This window comes from Conger conger, chromosome 8 (assembly GCF_963514075.1).
Source record: "Conger conger chromosome 8, fConCon1.1, whole genome shotgun sequence".
Taxonomy (NCBI): Eukaryota; Metazoa; Chordata; class Actinopteri; order Anguilliformes; family Congridae; genus Conger; species Conger conger.
This window is the reverse complement of record NC_083767.1, coordinates 45799163-45820027: the sequence shown is the minus strand read 5'-3', so window position 1 is coordinate 45820027 and position 20865 is coordinate 45799163. Positions and strand designations below refer to the sequence as shown.

At 43.8% G+C, this 20865-nt stretch overlaps 3 protein-coding genes across 6 annotated transcripts in view; 1 reads left to right on the top strand and 2 right to left on the bottom strand.

Moving 5' to 3' along the window:
* The window catches only part of bltp3b (bridge-like lipid transfer protein family member 3B), a 43793-nt gene extending 33844 nt beyond the window's left edge, over window positions 1-9949 (bottom strand). For all 4 annotated transcript variants that reach the window (XM_061252214.1, XM_061252216.1, XM_061252215.1 and 1 more), the window contains exon 1: window positions 9693-9949. In XM_061252214.1, the coding sequence (XP_061108198.1) occupies window positions 9693-9736 (44 nt within the window). In that variant the 5' untranslated portion in view covers window positions 9737-9949. The remainder of the gene's footprint in view (window positions 1-9692) is intronic.
* Window positions 9950-14752: 4803 nt separating this feature from the next.
* LOC133135771 (cytoskeleton-associated protein 4-like) lies at window positions 14753-17545 on the top strand. Its single transcript, XM_061253043.1, has 2 exons — window positions 14753-15174; window positions 16226-17545. The coding sequence occupies exons 1-2, from the start codon at window positions 14875-14877 to the stop codon at window positions 17519-17521; spliced, it is 1596 nt and encodes a 531-aa protein (XP_061109027.1). The 5' UTR covers window positions 14753-14874; the 3' UTR covers window positions 17522-17545.
* A 1399-nt stretch (window positions 17546-18944) lies between these two features.
* Window positions 18945-20811, bottom strand: LOC133134477 (inhibitor of nuclear factor kappa-B kinase-interacting protein-like; the record flags this gene model as incomplete). The annotated part of the gene is made up of 1 exon (XM_061250676.1): window positions 18945-20811. A coding segment is annotated over one exon (510 nt), but the record flags the coding sequence as incomplete, so codon positions are not given.
* Window positions 20812-20865: the final 54 nt, after the last annotated feature.

Sequence of the window (20865 nt, the reverse complement as noted above, 5' to 3'; positions counted from 1 at the left end):
CAGAGACACGTTTCCTCTGATCTCTCTTGACAGCTGGTTAGCTGCTCGTCTCCACGGCGACTGGGAGCGGCAGGTCTTTTCTCTCCGTGGGCTGGGCTGGACTGCATCCATTCAGGCCGAAACGCAGGGTCGGCTGCATGGTGCTTTCATTTCGGTTTCCAGCGGTTTCGCAACGCTCCAGTCGAGTAACTTCCCTTCTGCTTCTCCTTTCACTTCCTCCTAAGCGTGACCCTGCTCCTATGAAGCATAGCACTAATTTCTTCACAACAGAGTTAGCTGGGCCTTGTCTATATTCTCTACTGTAACCAGGGCTAGCCCACTTTCTACTGCAGCTAGGGTTAGTTATAGTACAGGGACGATCTTATACTTTATATAAGTTATACTTTCTATTATAACTAGGTTTAGTTACAGCAGGGGTCACCAACCTTATTGAAACTGAGAGCTACTTCATGGGTACGGAGTCATACTAAGGGCTACCAGTTTGTTTTGTCACGTGCACAATACTGACCTTTGAACTAGAGTAGGTCAGAGTTCACCTAAACTAATCTAAACTTCATGTATAATAAACATATTTTTAAGATATCGTCATTTTAAATCTATATAAATGCAAGTGTGATTAAAAAAAAAAAAGCAACAGAATAAAATTAGATTTTAGATGCAGCTCACTAGTGAGTTGTGCTATTTTTAGAACAGGCCTGTGGGTGACTCATGTGCCCGACCTGGTGCCCGCGGGCACCGTGTTGGTGACCCCTGAGTTACAGTATAGTGACTAGCCTATACTCTACTGTAACCTGGGAAAGTTACAGTACAGGATAGAGAACAGCCTATATGCTATTGTAACCAGAAAAAAAAAATACAATACAGGGAGTAGCCACTGTAGCAGGATTATATAGAGAAAAGGGACTGAATTATATGCATGGATTATGCTATCCATTGTGTAAAAAGACAATCATTAATTTCAGGTATTGTGGCCGTGTTACATTCCACTCGACAGGCAGGGCTTCCACACGAAAGTGACGACGTGGAGTGGAGGCTATATTCTGCACTGCCCAGAGCTGCAGGAAACAAGCCCAGCTCCCAATGTAGAAGAGGAGGATGGCAGGACAGGGGGGAACACTCACACCGATGACTGCTCAGTCTGTGCTCCCTCCACCTCCCCCCACCTGCTGTGGGGCCAAACGGGAACTGAGAGGAGGCTACATGGCTACATGGCTACATGGCTACATGGCTACATGGCTACATGGCTACATGGCTGCATGGCTGCATGGCTGCATGGCTACATGGCTACATGGCTACATGGCTACATGGCTACATGGCTACATGGCTACGGCAGGCCCAGCCGAGTAAGCCTCAGATTCACAAATCATTAGAAAGATGTTCCATATAGGAATTCCCATTGTTTCAAACCACTACCTAGATCCAGTCACTTTTTTGTGGTGGTCAGGATTCTATACACCCACCTCAGGGCCTCATGCACACCTGGCATATGATTGCTGTGCCTGGCTCCAACAGACAGAGGGAAACAAAGAAAGACAATGGCAGAAAGAGAAAGAAAGAGCCAGTACCCCTGCAAGTTTATTCACTGCCGCAGTGTCTCACTGTCCAATGGCTTCTCCAGGCCTTTATTACACTCATAAACAAAGTCCACCTGCCTGCCACCTCTTTCCCTGTGGTACCCACAATGCACCAGCAGTCGTGCACAGACCAGACTGGATCTATACTGCAGAACTATGCAGGACCCTGTCTGGAAAAATAAAACCGATGTCAAAGACAGACTGAACAGACATTCAACAGCAGAACAGACATTAAGAAACTCATTTCTTCATTAAGAGGGAAGTGGGAGAAAACTCCCAGTGGCTATATTTGACTTTGACACTGAATTTATTTCAGAATAATTTTTCCGGGACAGAGACGTGTTTGAGAAAGCCAGGAAACCATTTATGCCACCAGCTCAGGGCAAGGCTTGAACTTGACCTGACACGAGGGAGCAGAATGGGGCCTGTGTGTTGTGTACGAGCAGGCCAGAGGCACAGCCGAGCCAGAGGCAGACGCAGTGTGTAATGTGAACACAGACCCGGAGCCACAGCCACGCGCCAGAGCACAGCCACAGTGAACACTGAATGATGTCACCCGCCTGAAGGTCAGTGGAAAGACCCTGACGGGCTTTGTTGCCGTTCATCGCTTCCCAGAAATGGCACTGACGTCATCAACGGCCGCAGAACAGCTAGATTCTCCTGCCAGCACTTACTGGGAGTTTCAGCACCAACTGTGGCTTCAGACTAATTAGGGGTAAATGCCAACTCCACACACCCCTACTATGCATACCCTCTTTTAATATACACTAATACAGCAGCAGTGCTACCCAGTCCCACTCTCAAGGCATAAGGCAGGGATTTATCAACTCTGACCCTCGAATCAGAATCCAGCCCTCATTTTCTCTTCTCCCGGGTAACTAGTGCGACTGATTGGCCAGACCGTCTTCACACCTGACTCTCAGGTTAAGGGAGGGTGGAAAACCAGCAGTACTCTGCCCTCAATGCCAGTAAGGGTGTCACAAGCCTGGGGCCAGTGAAATATTTATACACACCATCAGATAAGCTAGGGCCATGGCTCTATCAGGTAACAGGAAACTCGAGCCCTCTGCCAGTCTCTACCAAGCAGGTTAAATCGCCGAGCCTACAAAGTCTCACCTCAATCATTGGGAGCACTGAATAGACCCAAGGGTCTTCCACCCAACACAAGGCAACTGTAGGCCAGATGCCAGACTGCTACCATCCAATCATAGTGCCTTCTGAACAGTCAACACAGTCTCCACACTAATCACACTGCATTAGCTCTGAGATCACAGAGGCCATTCAGAACTAAGAGACCATGAACAGCAGAACCAGGCAGACAGTAAGACAACAGGTCTGGAACCAAGACCAAAGGACTACTGTGTGCTGAGAAGACACTCAGGGTCACTCCTGAATGCCCTACCCTACAGACTCAGGGACACTCATGCACCTCTGAATGTCCCATCTCTACAGAGAGCTAGGGACATAGCATATTTTGAAAATTTCTACTTATGAGTTTTAGTCACAGGAATGAGTTTAATTTTTATCGGTGGACATGCAATGCAGTTGGAGAAGAGAGCTGACTGGTTATGGAGCAAGGCTGCTTAGTGAAAAAAATGCATTTAAAGCATAGAAGAAACACACCAGACCATCAGGAACTGATAAAGCACACTCTTACTCCAGGTTTTCCCATTTACTTCCAAAGGTCCCTGCAGCTTCACTAAACCTGAACCCAACATTCCGGTCACCTCACACACACGTACACCGGCGCGCACACACTTGTCTTGAGGGGCAACACAACTCCATAACCCGATAAGCCCCAGTGCCCATTGGTCTAAGAAGCAGAGGACAAGGAAGCACAGCTCATCTGGAGAGTTTGAGCATTCCAGAGAGGCGACCCCTCTATCTAACACTGACGTCCCTACATAAAGGTTAGAGAGCTCCCATACATCTTAATCACAGGGACAATAAAGGCACAATCCCTCTGAGGGGCGAGGCAAATGCCATTCGTGGAGGGAGGAGAGAGGACCAGCAGAAACTTCACTTAACCTGGATGGATTATAGTGTCATATTGACAGGGCAGGCCTGAAATACCAACCAAACTTGTTACAACAGGAAGTATAAACAAGACTTATTTAAATAAGCCATTACCTTGGGGTGAATTTCACAGCTAGAATCTTACACATTATCAATTTACAGCTTTAGAGATTTAAAGGAGCAATTCCAGCAACTTGCTCAACAGGTAACAGCATTGCCCCACCAACAATACGACACGTCAGCCAAACGGAAACAATACCAGCTTCCTGTAAACCAAACCTGTGATCATTCAAGCACATAGGCCTAAACCCCCAACCGACCCCAGAAAAAAGAAAATGTCAGTTGCTTGTTAACTGCACTCAATAACCAGCTCGCTCTGCTCTGGTTAACAGGGGGAGAACACACCAAATGCCAATCAGCAATTTTAGCCCCAATGAGGAACATAAACTCAGCACGGAACTGGATCCAAAAATGCAGAGGGAAGCTCATTTTGTGCATTGGCCTCAGCCATTGTGCAGAGCCGCCGCCTCAACTCAAGAGGTATTCTTGTCTGTCAGCAGCATCAGTCTGTATTGACTCAAACCCGAACTCAGAGTGGGACAGTGCAGTTTGAAGGGAAGAAAATGTGAAGTATTCAAGAAATCTTTCCGAGCCGGGCTAACGCACAGATACTAAACTAAGAAGCGGGAGATAGGCCCGCATTTTTTTTCCATCAAGCTGTCATTCAACGCAAGCTTTTTTGTGAAAAGATTTTGTGTAGATTAATGGATGAGTCTTGCAGACAGCGTAATGAGTGTAGGATTGGGTACAGCGGCGCAGTGTCAGAACACTCTGTTCGCGTTCTTTCCGCCATTACTCCAGGCGAGGCAGACAGGAACGGGTGGCACTTCTGTGATTCGATGTGAACAGGGTGCTCCAAGCGTCCTTGATGTGGGCGAGCTCACAGTGGGCAGTAAAACACTCCGCTCATCGCCACCAACCACGATCAAGGGCTGTGATTATGAGAACGCAGCACAGAACACACAGGCTAAAGGCTTAATCTGGGAGCTAAATTATTAGCTGGGCAGGTCCTTCACAATTCAATCATTTAGCCGAAACAATCCCCCTTTCATTGAAAGAGCTTCTCTAGATACACAGGCACCTGCACTCGGTTACAAAATGAGAGATTATAAAGCCATTGAATTCTAGATTGTTCAAGTTCCTAAATTAAATCATGATCATAATAATTAAAAAATAGTAATAACAGTTAATTGTGCAGGGGATATCAGACACACATATATTGGGTGTAGGAATAACATTGAATCCTTCACACACTAAAACAGAACTGTCAAATGGCACTCAGTTCACAGCACTGCTTGTGGGGGAAAACCTGTACAGGCAATGAGGAATGTACTTATCACCGAAGGCAGTGGGAGAAATACCACTGTTATACAGCACAACTAGGCTAATACAAAAAAGTCTGAAGAATATCTTCAGATCAGAGGTAACTACTTTAATCTTTAGTCTCCTATTAACATAGAGCCGTATCAATCATAAAATGAAAAAATTACAATTGGGGGAAGAAAAATAAATAAAATCCTACAGTTTAAAAATACCCAGTTGGAGGACCCATAGAGATGCGAGGTTCATCTTGAAAGATTATGGAATTCAATTTTGTCCCAGCAAACAGACAATACAAACTGGCATACTCAATTCACCCACCCAGTCCAAACAGGCGGTCTAGTGGGACTGTTCAATCAGTGGACTTTGTAGTTTAGTTTGTTTAACTTTGCCAATTCCTCAATCAGTTCTTTCTCTGAACTCCTTTTCCTTATCGCCATACAAATGTTTGTCTTTTTCTACAAAGCAAACACAGGGTCCATTAAGTATAGCGAATACCCAGAGACAGGCTGCTGGACGTTCAGCTCTGCTCCCCAATGTGAAGTTCAAAGGGACACCCCCAAGACCAGGGTCATATAACGCATTTAGAGCTAAACAATGGAACGTTTTTAGACAGTACGTCAAAACTTACGCAAGTCAATATAAAGGCTATAAATTAAACAAAAATAAAAAAGGTTTGGGAAACGTTGTCACTCCGGTGTTTCCCATGGTTATCACATCTCCCCACTGGTGTGGAATGTCACTAAATTTACAGTTCCAACGCAATGAGCACGCACACACACAAATGCACACGCGTTTGTATGAGGCACTGTGTTCAGCTGGAGTTCGATTTCTGAGTTTGACTGAGTATGAAGTCTACACCCAGCTTTCATCCAGGCTAGTCATGGGCCATTGGGATATTGTGGAAAAGGCTAGAGAAAGACATTGGACATCTGTAGGTTAGCGCAGAGTTGGTTTTTATCCCAAACAGGAGACATTAAAAATGCTGCAGTGCAGTGGTTATAAAACTCAGTCCTGGAAACTCCCAGCATGTGTGTGTGCATGTGTGTGTGCGAGTGTTTTCACAACCTCTTAAGTGCAACAAGCGGCTAACTGCTCTTTATTAGACACATTAAATGATAATTGGCCATATTATGTCAATATATGCTGCGCACAATTCGATGACTAAATCTTCCACATTCATATTCCAGAACATTTAATCAGTCAAAGCAACAAATGTTTTTATTCTCTCTAATGTGACATGACTCCTGGAGGAGGTCACATTTTAAATTCATTCAATTATAGACTGGGAGCTGAAATCAGTTGGGGCCAAACTGTTGAGTGGACACTCAGTCACTAAAACTAAATTTTTTACATTAGCGAGCTCCTTCGCCCTTATTTTGTGCTTAGTTTTCATGTCCGTTTTATCATTTCTATTATTTCATTTTTATAAATTTTATAGATTTTTCACTTATTTATTATGTTTTATGCCTCTGTGAAGCACTTTATGAACTTGTTCCTGAAAAGTGCAATATAAATAACTAACTTTCAAGCAAAATTCCGAGTTCAAAGTTACTCAAAGGAAAATGACCACAAACTAAACTGCCCTGTGCTAAATAAGGTTTGAGGAAAAAAATGTATGTTTTCAACAACTTGATCAACCTGATCAAGAGATGGTAGTAACAAAAACCAGAATACACAATGAGTCGCCAGGACTATATGAGAACAAACTCAAATTACAGTGTTTGGGTAGCTTCCTGTACAATCTGGCCCCTGTCCAAAGAGCTGCCCATATCTGAAGCTCTCCAAAATGGGAAGAGACGCACTATTATACAATCAATACAACACTTTGGAATGAGGTCGCTCTTGCAGAGATGAATCACCAACACATGCCACTGAAATGCCCGTTACGCTTGATTACAGAAAAGGGTGCTATCAAATGCAAGTAATGAATGCCTTTAAATGCATTCTTCCGAAGAAGAGCGCAGAGAAAGTCATCGTGTTCTCTACGTTTTCAAGTGCAAGCCTTTTTAACAACACGTCCCATTGACATTGTGCTTGCCACAGTCTAAACAGAGTGTTTTACACGTGGCAAACTGGCACCACAATGCTTCAGTTTCCAGCTTTAACACAGTTACTCTTTAACAGTCTCCACGCTCGTCCTGAAAGAAACAATGCTACCTCAGAAACACGGACAGCTCGCGTGGCATGGTCTAGGCCGGCCTGATCTGCACAGGCCTTGTCCACAACCGCGTGGCGGTAACGTGTGCTAAACACAACTGGCTGTCCACGTACGATGAAGCCATATAAAAATGTATCCACCAACATAAAGAGAAGATTATATTAGACTAAAGATCAATCATGCTCCTCTCACTGATTCTTTAGCTGGATACATGGCTAATTTACTAGATCATTGTCATTCACATGTCTGTCAAACATCCGTTTCTCCATACTTCAGGTTCATAAACGATGGCATGACTGACTTGGTGTATGAAAAGAGGACACTTATCTATCTCATGTAGACAGACGTGACAGAGATGGGATACGTGGAAAAGGTCCGCGTGTAAAGGGAAAGGAAACCATCATTTTTTGCGCAAAATAAAATGAGCGTCTAAAAGCATTTTGCTACACAGTAACAAATATATTTGTTCAATTACAGTGCAAAGCAAACTTGCCCACCCCAGACCTCTTCCAAACGGTCAACAGTGTATGTGCATGCAATCCACTCAATCAGCCTGTGATCTGAAAACCCTACGGGAAACGGTTTGGAATGGACCCAACATCCTGATCGGCATTCAGCAGTGGGTCAAGGTGACACTGAACCGGGGGCAAAACACAATGGACCTTAACACTTCACTGCAGAAGAGGGGCAAAAGCAGCCAATCCCCCAGAATTGCACTTGTGCCCAGGGGACAAACATTGGATTGCACCAGTTAGTGCAAGGTTGCTGAGTGAGGGATTTCAAGCAGAGGAGTCACCTTATATGAGACAACTGATCACAATATGTGCATGGTTTTTGGGGGTTTTTTTTTTGGCCATTTCTGCTCATCACCACTGCTCCTAATACCAGATTTTACAGCAGCTAATTGTGAGAGCCGCCAAAGTGGGAATTTTCCTTTTTAGAAACAAACCCAACCAAACCCGTCATGTGTCATGCAAAGTCAAAAGGCTATCTATAGCGTCCACGAATTCTATAGGTGTGAGTCAATTGTAAAAGCTGACACCCCAATTTCAATTGAACCACCCAAAAACACTATTTTTTTCAACACAATATAAGGGATGCAATTCATCCCTATCGGCAAAAATGATGCAGTCATCATCATCAATCCAAATCCTACCAACAGACATATCCTTGCTGTATCAGCCAAATAGATCGACTTGTAATCATGATATTGTAATCACTTGCGATTTGTAATATTAGAACATTCTTTAAAAAAGGACAAATAAATATAAGTAAAAACATGATCGTTTATCGTTTCACTTGACTAGCCTCGATCGTGTTTGTAGTATTTTTACGATTATTAAATAAATAAACTGTATTGGTGCATTGAGTTTTATTTGGCCCTTGAAACGTCATGGGTTTTCCTTCTTTGGGAACACAATAGCTACGTCACTATGCTTTGTGATTTTGCATTCAGTAGCATACAGTATCTTGACGTATGCGTCCAAGAAGATAACTGAGGCGGCCACTGCCCCAGCCTCTTCCATTTGTATATAGTATAGAATTATGTTACAGTAATGAGTACCAAAAATATACAGTGACATTAACAATTCCATGTTCATTTGCGACATACGGAGACTCCCAGGCGGAATTCAACAAAAGTACACATTTTAAATGGAGGGGAAAGGGAACAGTTCCTTCGAAATACAATCCAAGAAACCGTACAGAGATTCGATGCTATGGAAACTAAGAACGGAGTCAATTTCGCAACCAACCTAAGAACTTCACCCAGTCTTAACTGTGTCTGGGTAACATTGTTACATGGCAGATACTGGTAGCTAGTTATACACGGTCCTTAAAACCAAATCCCACACTACTTAAAACCATTGTTACACTGGCATGCTATATGTTGCCATGTCGAATATTTTCTGTGTTTATAACGTGACTACTAGCTTTGGGTGCAAACTGTAGTAAAATGACACTGGTCTTTTAGACTCTTCTGACAGAAGCTAACATTATCTTGCTAGTCCTTCGCGGCGTAAGTCACCTCTACAAACAACATTGCTCTCGCACCTGCTTATCTTTGCGTAGATATGTGACGTAGCGAGCTAAATTAAAATAATCAGGGACTTTTCTAAACGATGTATCATTGCGTCGATTGGCCATATGACCCGAAACCCACTCTTCACTTCTGCGAACTGTAGCCAACATTTTAGCTAGCAAGTCAGCTAACTTTGCTAACTTGATACGATAATCCCGTTTGATTTAGCAAACTGGCCACCTACCCACTTTAGGGAGGAATACTTCAAGTAATTAGCTAGCTAGTTACCTAGCAAAAACAAGTATCATTTCATTACGAAGGACAAACCGGCCTTCCCAATGTTGCAACACTGAAGAAGAGAATCGAACCGGATTATCGCTGAAGTGAAATAGCCGGCTTGGTAGTGTATCTAACGTTAACTTTCATAGAATTCACCCGCGGAAATTATTGGTTAGCTATAATTATTGACTATTGACAAACAGCCTTTGGTTTACTCGCCATACACCCAGTTGTTCACAATATTTATCAAATAGCCACCAACCTGGATAGATGTTTGAGGATCTGTTTCTTGATCAGTCCAGCCATGACTGAATGAATTATGTATTCCTAAATGCTGTTCAAATTCCCGTGATCATGGACAGTTTCATTCTCTAGGTCCTTGATTCCTGATTTCTAACAGAAAAACAAAAAACCGCTCCGGACCTCCTAAACACTGCACAACGATTGACGACAGACCACCAGCCATATCTAACCTACTTTTTGACTAGAGTCCATCTTTTCTGCAACATCACCTGGAGACGGGCCTGTGGTTGTGTGAGCACAACGCGTCGTAGAGGCGGGGCCAAGGGGGCCGGCTGCTTCTAAAACGAGGCTTGGGGCTGTGCATCTACGAGCCATAATGAATAAAGATTGTCTATAAAACAAGATATCGTGTCTCACGTTTCACATTTGGAATTCCCACACTGACCCCTTTCAACACATCATCTGTGTCTGGATATACACATTTGTAGCCAGAAATTATATGTTCCCCTCGTCTAGGCCTAAAAATTCCTTCCAAGAACTCTTTAGCTTAGCTTGGGAATTGTACCTGTCATTAGCTGCTACATAGATCTGTATATCAAGGGTGAGCAATTCCGGTCCTGGTATGCAGGTTTCCACCAATTATCCTGGCTAAACAAGCTAATTGGCTGTCTACACCAACTGTCAGATTAGATCACAGTTAAACATTTCATATAGGGACATAAGAACAGCCCTTTTGGCTCCCACTCATGTGCTTGGCCTTGAATATAAGAAATGTAACTACATGTTAGATAGTGTAAATGCGATGACTAATTAAGTCATTAAGGCCAGAAGTTGTTGGCATGGAAACCAGAAAAGAGATAAAGCCCTCATTGCCCACCTCCACTGTATATACTAGTCAAACTGTTCCCACTATTTTTGGTGTAACACTGTCCCCTTGTGGAATTTAATATAACACAGATTCACATATTAACAATCTGAAGTCCTTTACTAACTACATACTGTAATAACTACATATATTTCAAGGAAATGCTTTCACAAATATTGACATATTCAGAGCATTGAGAAATGAAGCACCATTTACAGAGATTGATTACACAGATTGATGAAGTCACATTGAAGAAGGCCAGGCTTTACAGTGTTCATTTGACCCCAGAAAGTGTATGTAAGATCTTGTTAATTCAATGTTTCTGACTTCGGTTTGCTTGGAAATTTGTGCATTTGTTTTAGTATTTCCAGAGAGTGAACTGGAAACAAAGTTTCAGTCAATACCAGTAAAGTGATATTGTGTGCTCCCAGGCACAGATGTGTGTGGCAGTGCTGTAAATACATCAGTACTTTCAACACCTCCCACTTTCATTTTTATCACTTGTTGCCATGCAACAATTAAGCATGACTATAACAAAATGAGACAAGAGAAGCGTGTCACCGTGGCAGCAGGAAAAAAAACAGATGAGTAAGTATGGTAACACGAGGAAGACCGGAAAGCATGGTGCTGTCAGGCAGACCGATTTGCACAGTGCCAGTAAGTACAAACTGGCAGGAAAAGCAAGAACGTATAGGACGGCAGTGAGCCAGCAAGCAGTGCTGGTTAGCAGGCAGGAAAGAATGGTGCTGGCAGAAAGGAAGGAAGGCGGGTGGCAGGTACAGCATAAAAAAGCTATACATAAGAAGGCCCGTGTGCTGCCAAAGAGCTCACAAGCAAGCATGGCGCCAACGGGTGAGCAAGTAGAGTTCAGCTACAGAAAGTACGACAGAGCCAGACAGGTGCAATAGAATTCTGGCAGACAGGTACGTGCTGTAGGTATTCTGAAAAGGCTGGCAGAGACCATACAGATGGGAGGATAAGTAGTGAAAAATCTATGGAAAACAGATGCCGTATGATTGGAGCATGATCTGAACACCAATGAAGCTTGTTCAGGGAAACCATTATCATACTGAGATAATACAGACATTACATTATGCTTGCAAAAATAACATTGCATGTTAAATCATGTGTGTGCTAACAATGAAAACAATGACAAAACATGTGCATGACATGATTACATTTAAACACAAACAGCACATTATAATAGTATGTTTTAATGATATAATGTTATTATTTAACTAAATGTAGCACACTCAAGTTTAAAACCATGGGCTGGTGAGGTGTATGGCACAGTCTGCAGAGCAGCTGACTCCTAAGCCGTATTTGAGCCCCCTATCCTCACCCCATGGTTAGTGGTTTGATCCCCTGCCATGTAATTTCCTGCATTGTGAGCCTTTGTGCTTTCCCCCTATCTTGCTAAAGCAAGATATTAATTTAGCTTTTTTGTCATCATATCTATATTTGGTCTCGGATACAACTTTCCTCCTGTTTATTTGAATTATAGTTAGTGATTGGGTAGCTATATATCAACCTTGTTGCCCCATATAGCTATACCTACAGTTTATGCATTTCTATTCTCTCCATTGAATACAATTAAGGGTAAGTCATTACTGTACTTGTACTGTCTGTTTAAAAGAGTTAGAAGGCAGTATCCTTGGAGAATGCAGTATAAATGAGGAAAAGTTCATACTGAGTTTATCTCATCGTTAATCTATCTTCTGCCCTCTAGTGGCTATTTCTGGTTGTGCTGGTGATGAGAACCATGTACTGTATTTCTTTATGGTTTCTTACCAAAACACCGACCACAGAATCTATGCTTTTTTCTATAATGTACTAAAACAAGAAAAAGCACACCACGCATGAACATGTTTGTAGCGTCAAGTAATGACGCTGATCTGCTGATGGGTTCCGGAGCAACGTATCTTTGAGGCCCTGGTTCTTCCTGCAGTCATGTACCCTATGGCCCGGAACTCCATCTGGACTGCGATAACAGCATGGGGTAGCAAAAAATTGGCCATAACATCTCACAGGCTGGGAGGAAGGAAAATCTTCAGTGTATTTTCTGGTTGATTGTAGCAGCTGTGCAATCATATGGTCTAGATAAAATTCACAGGTGAATTAAAATGGCATGCATAATTCTGTGAACCCCAGGGCATTCATGTAGATTGTTGCAGAAAAGTGTGTGGGACAGGGTAATTTGGAAATGGGAGAAAATGAAGGGGGAGGGAGACCTATAATGGTCTCCCAATAAAATTCAAATAGCTGTTTTTGGTATGTGCATTCTTACATCAAGTTATTGATTATTACCATTGATCAGGTTTCAGTCCACGTTTATGCATAGGCCTGCTACAAATTTAAATATGTGCTCATTATTTACTATTAGCCCACAATTCCACAACAAAAAGATCTATAGAAAAAGGGAATATCTAGCTAGTACTTAATCAAACCTGAATAGTAAGAGAGTTAACCTCTTTCAGCAAACTGTTGGTTATTCAAAGAAAGGCATTTCCCCTTGTGGAGGTAAGCAATTGCCATAGCAAGCTTTATTAAGCAACCTTTTTGCTGATTGGCTGGGCCTCACAGAGGGTGGGAGTGGCTTGGTGAAACTAAAGGTGGAAGCCACAGGGAATTGTTTTCGCTTGCAGTTCTAGATTCCCTGTGCTCAGGGCCGCCAAGTTGTAAACTGACTGTCAAGATACGATGGTTTGGTTATTTTCTGTGACTAGGTTTGTTTCTACTTAGCATTTATGTACTTAAAGTGTGAATATGAAATATTACATAGGCTACGTCAGTGAAGCGTTTGACTGGGAGGTATAGCAAAGACCATCGACGGAGTTAGCTAGATGAATTCACAGAGTAAAACCTGGAACTGCTGTTTTTACTTACTGGGTTTTACTCATTGAATTTATCCAGCTAAGTCAGTCATCCTGTTTTGTGCTATACCCCCTGATCAGTTCTACAGCACATTGTGATGGCTGATCTGTAGGCTCATTGTCAGACATAAAGAAGTTTTATTGTGCCAGTGTTTTCTAGCAAAGATGACTGAACAACAATGAATGAGATGACAGTGATTTAAGGCTTGTAGATAGAAAGATTGTAGATAAACAATGAACGAAGCAACTTGTATACCTAATAGTAGGCCTATATTTCAGAAACCCAGAGGTGGCTGTGTTCGATGTTTCACAAAACTATGTAGACATTATACTTTGCATGACTGTGCGATCAGGTGTACTAGCACATTTAAGGTGCTTGTAAGCTCCAAATAACCCAATACATAGCACCTTTCAAAAAGCCTATTTCCATAAAGGCGTATAGGACTTTAACACCAATTTGTAGCTCACACCTGTACAGCGCAGAACCGTAGATTTGTTCCGTCACGGACAATATTCTTTGCAGCTTTTTGGGGCCAATACGTTGCATGTAGGCAAGTTAAATTATAATAAGTTAACTTATAAAATAAAAAGTTTTATGGCGAACATGTTATGAAATCATTCGAATAATTCCTCTGATTTACATTTAAACCCCATGGTAGCCTACTGGAAGCCGACACTGTTCTGTATTTCATTGGCCAAGGGAAGTGATGCGTACGGGGTAAAGTCGCTCTAGTTTCTGCTCCACTGCCACGTATGAAGGGCGGAGTGTTAAGCAGAGCATCCCAAACACAATGCGCCGGCTAAAAGATTTAAATTTCACATTACGCAATGAGAAGTAATGTCCGCTCACGGTCCCACATGCATATTTGTATATTGTTAGTAGTTAGTACAGACACTGACATTCGCACTGCAAAATAAATAATGAAAAAAGTTAAATTCCACAATAAACTTAAAATAACTTTTCGAAGTTATGCATGGGCTACTTTATATTACAATGTCAGCAGCTAAACTGCGGTTTATGGACACAGATTATGGAAGTCATAGGAAAGCGTCACCCAAAACAGAGATACAACAAACAAAAAATGAATAAAATCTCAACCATTTAAACCCATCAATTGTTTTTCATTCCTATTACATGCGAAATTCCGTGGCACTTTTAGAGGCAAAAGATAACGCGTACATTTTTGTTCGTATAAATTCTTAAAACGCGTTCTTCTCTTTTAGTTTATCATCTAGAAAAATCTATAGTAGCCAGAATCCCGGGGTTGTAGCTCCCAGGACTGTGGTGGAACTGTTGGTTCTGCAAAAGAGACGCCCCTTCTTTGCATACCTCGACACAAGCCATAGGACAGACACGACACACTCAGTGATACGCTGAATGAACAGTATATTAGCATCTATAACCCCCTGAATAATCGATTTCGGATATCATTTCTCTACGCTGCTAAGCTCCTGCTCCAAGCATGACTGCGAAACACAGAAACAAGAATGCAAGTGACAAGAATTCTACTCCTATTCAAGATGACGTGGCGAAGAAAATTACGAAGGCCAGCAAAGGCAGCGACTCTCCAGGGTCGGGGTCAGGGAACTGGACAAAGATTTTGGCCGCGCTCAGTTATATTGCACTGGTAGCGGCAGCCGGCTTCGCTGCCTTTTACCTTCAAAGGGTGGTAGAAGAAGTTGGTCAGATAAGCAGCAGGACAGAAACATCCATCCAGAAAAACGCGGAGCTGACAAAGAAAATGGAGAGCGCTCTGCTACAGGTAATTTTATGGACTGGACCAACAACCGAATTGACTGTCTGCTTACTTCGGGACAAGTACGTTATATGCGCATAACAGTATTCTCAGACGTTTGAAGGACCAATAGGCAACATGTATAATTTGTAATAATGAAACAAGTTTCTTAAATGAATGCCATTACATACCATGCAATTGACGCAGGAAACGTTGAGAGGAACAACACCCCCTCCCCTGTTTAAAGTATGACTTGTTTGCAGAATTCAAACTTTTTGTCATGCCTTAACAATTTCGTCAAATTGAACTCGAGAAAATATAAGCAGGTATAAGAAGGTATTTTCTTTTAGAAAGTTTAGTAAATTCATAGTATGGCTTTACTGAGCACTGCTCAGTTTAATTTTTTTAAATGTTATCATTTTAGCGATGTTCGAGAACATACCCTCGTCATTACAGCAACTTTTCAGTCTAATATGTTACCTCAAAAGCATTACAGTTTGCATGTACATGTACAAAGATACATTGAAATAACCTTTTTCTCTGATTTCGACTGCGTAAAACAGGGAAATGAACAAGCACAAATATACTTCTTGATCTGCTTAATGTTCTTGATTGTGGCTAATTTGGTCGTTTGTCAATTTGTAAAAACTGTAAATTGTGAACATTTGGCACAACATTGTAGTCCTCCTTCTATATACGATTTTACGTCGTTTAGACAGAGAAAACCGGTACTGGAAGGTCCACAGCGCAGAAAGTGGCTTGGTGGAGATTCCGTGGGGATTCGATGATGGGATACAGAGTTGGCCGTCCAATAGCCTGCACCGCATGTATTATTTTGGGTTTTAGTTCAGACTCATGGCTCCTTTATTCAATCGTGGGAGAATTACACAGACCAATTTAGCATAATGATATTAATTGTTAGTAGATCGCAACGTATGCATTTTTAAGAATGGACAAATAAATGTCCCTTTTAGAAAACATTCTGAAGTGTTCTGGTATTTCTTGTGTGTTGGTGGTACTGTTGAGTCTAGAGGAGCAAGGGCAGCAGTAATAAGCCTTTGTCTCCTTGTGGTTACAGGTGGACTCCTTGAAGGAAACGGTGGACGGGTTCGACTCGACCCTCAGCAGAATGCGGACCGAGCTGGACAGCGCAGGCTGGGCGGTGAGGAAGGGCGAGGCAGAGACCCGGCGGGTGGAGGAGGCCCTGCAGAAGCTGCAGAACGAGCTCCTGCGTGACCTCTCGGACGGGATCCGGGAGGTGAAGGAGGCCCGGGAGCGCGACTCGTCATCGCTGGAGCGCACGGTGGAGGAGCGACTGACGGAGCTGACCCGCTCTATCGGCGACAGCGTGGCGGAGTTCACCGAGGCGCAGAGCGAGACGCAGAGCCAGCTCAGAGACATGAAGGCCAGGGTGAACGGCATGGAGGACCCCGCCTCGTTGAAGCGGGAGCTCCTGGCCGTCACTGAGACCGTCGGAGAGCTCCAAGCTGCCGGTCTGGCATCTGAGAAGACGGCCGAGTCACTCCGGAAGCAGATAGGTGCTGTAGGGGTAGAGCTCCAGACCAGGAACGAGGAAGTGGCATCCACAGCACTGGAGATTGACTCTGTGAGGGAGCTGTTGCAGAGCACAGCCGGCGTGCTGAGGGGATCTCTGTCTGCAGCCGAGGCCTCCGTCAAGGTCCTTAAAGACCAGGCCCAGAGCCTGCAGTCTGGGCTGGACATGGCAGCGGGCAGCATCCAGGGTCTGGAGGAGGGCCTACAGGGGGCGGTGGCGCAGGCCCAGAAGACTGGGGTGGAGGTGGAGGCCAGGCTCAGGGCTCTGGAGCAAAGAGCGGATACATTAGTGGCTTCTGCCGCAGGGAAGGCGGAGAGGGTGGAGTCCCTCCTCTCCAAATACGACTCCCACGACAGTGCGCTTGCCACACTGGGCAGGGACGTCCAGAGCCTCCAATCGGCCAGCAAGGTGGAGGCCGCACAGCTGCAGGCGCTGACGGACACGCGGCAGGACCTGGCAGGCCAGGTAGAGGAGCTGCAGGGAGACCTGGGGGAGCTCCAGAGTAAGGTGACCGCCCTGGGCAGCAGGCAGACAGAGTTGTCCTCACGGGGCTCCAACCTGGGCCAGCAGCTGGAAGAGCTGGGGAAGAGACTAAAAGCCCTGGAGGGGGAGTCGCCAAAGGCCCAGAGCCTGGACAGTTTGAAGGCCTCGGTCAGCCAGGCCCAGAAAGACGTGCAGCAGCTCAGAAACACAATGGACAGCTTGACGGCCTATTCTAAGAAGGTAGAGGGCCACGAAGCAGCCATTACCTCGTTGAAGAGCTCACTGGAGGAGGCCAAGGCCACGCTCCCCAAAGAGAAAGCACCACGCAAGGTCTGATGAGTGCTTCTAGGGGGGTCTACAAAGGGAGGGGGAAATGTTAAATTTAAAGAGGGGTGGGGTGGACTACTGTTCTTGGACTTAAGTTGCGTACTCAGACTGCACTGTAGTTTCTATTCCATTACAACGTCTTCAGGGTTTTCACCAATCCCAGCTGCAAGTGAATAATTTTAGAAATGTCATGATTTTGTTGGTTGAGATTGTTTTCTAAAATAAATGCTGTTTTGCCATACAATGCTATGCACGTTATTTGTTCAGCCACAGCCTGGGTGTAATCAGGTCAGGTAAGTGTGGGCAGTTGTGTAACAAATATCTACAGTGGAGCAAAGCATCCAGGGATACCAGGTCTGGAAGCACAGCATAGACAGGACAAGGTCCTGTGTGATAATTAGGACTCTGCTCAGGCTAAGATGATGTAAAACGGGTCAATCAAATATATTCCTATTAGGAAATCAGTCTAGAAAGTGTCAATGTCCATTAAAACTTAAAAAAGATCTCTGTAAGAGTAAAGTATGCAATATTATCCTCAGTGTTACAGAGAGGGAGCAGATTATCTTGTCTTGGACGTGGACATCCAGTGTGAGCATTGGTGTGTGTGTATTTGTGTGTGTATGTGTGTGTGCGTTGAAGGGTGGTGTGTTGTCTCCCTGTATGACATCTCATACACAAGCGGCATGAGTTCACCGCAGGACAGAATCCTGCTCTTTCTGCAGGACAGATGGCCCTGCCCTGGTGGACTGACCCCTGTAATTCCACTGCAGGTCTCATCCAAATCAGAGCTTCATTAGTAAGTTGTTCAGGATAAATGCATTATCTGACTGATAACATGAACCTTACCTTCATAGTCTTTGCATGATGTAAGACAAACAACATTCACTGGTTTTATACCACAGAAGAGCAGATAACAGCAAAGACTAGTGTTATCTTATTTTAGAATTAGCTGGTACTGACTAGTCATAAGCCTGTGAAGTAGAAAAGGTAAACATATTAATATAATTCAGTTTAATTTGAAATAGAGTGCATCATGGGGAAGGGAGAAAATAGAAGTTAAATGGAAAAAATGTAAACAAACTGCACCTTAAGTTAATTTTGTTAAGCCTCATAAACGTAAATTCTGTAAACGGAAGCACAAGCGCTGATGAATACCTGTGTGGTCCTGTCTACTGTTATTGTAGAACAGGGCCTCCACTTACCTAAGTAAGATCATCTTACATAGATCTTAGCTAGGCAATGGCCAAGTCAATTGCAGAGAATATTATGTGCCAGCAGGGCAGTGGACCTGAGTTATCCAAAACCATAACAAGATCAAATTAATATGAGACCATTTCAGTCAACTTCCAAGAAATTCCCCATTCTGTAGTAAGACAAAATAGTCAAATTCCATTGTTCAGACACCATCAACAGATGAGACACAGGCACACAATTTTCACAGGGACCACTTTAATGAGGACATTAATTAGTTCCACAGAATTCCCTGAATCACTTTGACTGGATCTAATTATGTACAAGCATGTGTTATTTCTCAGCAATTTACGCTGGGTTATCATCTCAAAATAGACTCTTCGGCATCTCAAGTTGTTTTTGTCTGTGCAGTAAGACGTTTGTGATTCCCTGTATTGTTTAGAATGGAGATGGAGAAATATGGACAAATGGAGATTTCAGAATAAAATTTTTGGTTAACCTAATCCATCTTGGCATGCCCAACTGTAGACTTGCTGGAGATCAAACTGAAAAACTGAACTGATCAAAGGGTGGTGGTTCATGACCAACCAGAACCAAATGAGAGGGAGGGAGGGAGGGAGGGACACACACACACACACACACACACACACACACACACACACACACACACACACACACACACACACACACACACACACACACACACACACACACACACACACACACACACACACACACACACACACACACTGCCTGAAAAACACCATGGTAATTGACCTGTTTTGCTTTTACCCGTTATGCTTCATACTATAAAGAAAGCCGTTTTGCCCTGGTAATGAATTGTTATTGACATACACTTTGGAACAACAAGTTTCACTTTACAAGGAACCAAATTCCTACAGTGATTTAATGCTGCAATGGTAATTTCTTGCAATCAGTGCGCTGCAAAAAGGCAGCAGGCTGGAGCAGCCAGTGCAAAGATGCAGCTGACTACTCTGTTTTTTAATCGCTTCCTGGTTGTCAATAATGACTTTTAGGCATCTAAACATTTATAACTAATCTACAGCTACAAGGTAAAGCCCAGTGAGCAATGTGTTGACAGTGACTGCCCTTGAATAAAAAGTTGCTCATACTGCAGTTTATAAATGCCTTAGGTTATTCAGTTCCAGCTCCTCACTCAAGCTATGTCTTTGGTATTAATTCAGATCCACTTGGGCTTCCGGACAGCCACTACTGAGCACAGTTAAACATTATTTGATTCTTTGAGCACACAAAGCTCACACCTGGAGTTCTCTCCATTCAGAAATATAATGGCTTTACAAAACTGGAAAATATTTCAACATCAGCCTTGACAGGACTAACAATGCTCGCACAGAACATTCCATCTTTTGAGAGAGAATTCCAAGTTAACACTGACATAACTGCTCTCTCAGTGTTAGCCGCCACACAAGAAATCTACAGTAAACACTCCAGCTTCAATGGTAAGACCAGTAAGGGAACATTCTCCCTGGCAGTAATGGGAATCGGACTGCGGATATTTAGGGAGATTCGCCTTGATCCAGAAAAGTCCCTATAATATTAAATATTTGAGGGGGTCTCTACTCCCCAGGCTTGTTGGTCTGAGGGAACATGTCACTTATGTTGGGGACCTGGGTAAGCTGCTGCTGGATTTTCTGCAGGTCACCCTTGACGGCCGTCAGGTTAGCCAAGGTGTCCCGAAGCTGCACGATATCCTCCTCCCTCCTCATCATGTCCTCCGCCAGCCGGCCAATCCTCAGAGTCAGGTCGGCTATCTGAGGGTCCAGCAGGGCAAAGTCCTGCTTGATGTTCGAGACCTTCGGCTTCAGATCGCTGGCGAAGGTGACGGTCTTCAGCAGGCGGGCACGCCCGCTCTCCAGGGTCTGGAACCGGTTGGCCAGCACGGTGTCGGCAGCGGACAGCTGTGCTAACTGCCGCCGTAGCTGCTCCAGCCTCTGGCTGTTCTTGTCTGTGGAGCTCTTCAGCAAGGTCACCCTGTCGATGCTGCTCGCCAAGACGTCCCCGATCCTTTTCACCATGGCTCTCTCTGTTTGGGCTACCTTTTCCTCCAGCTTCTGCTCAGAGGCCAACAGTACAGTATTTTGGGTTTTAGTTCAGACTCATGGCTCCTTTATTCAATCGTG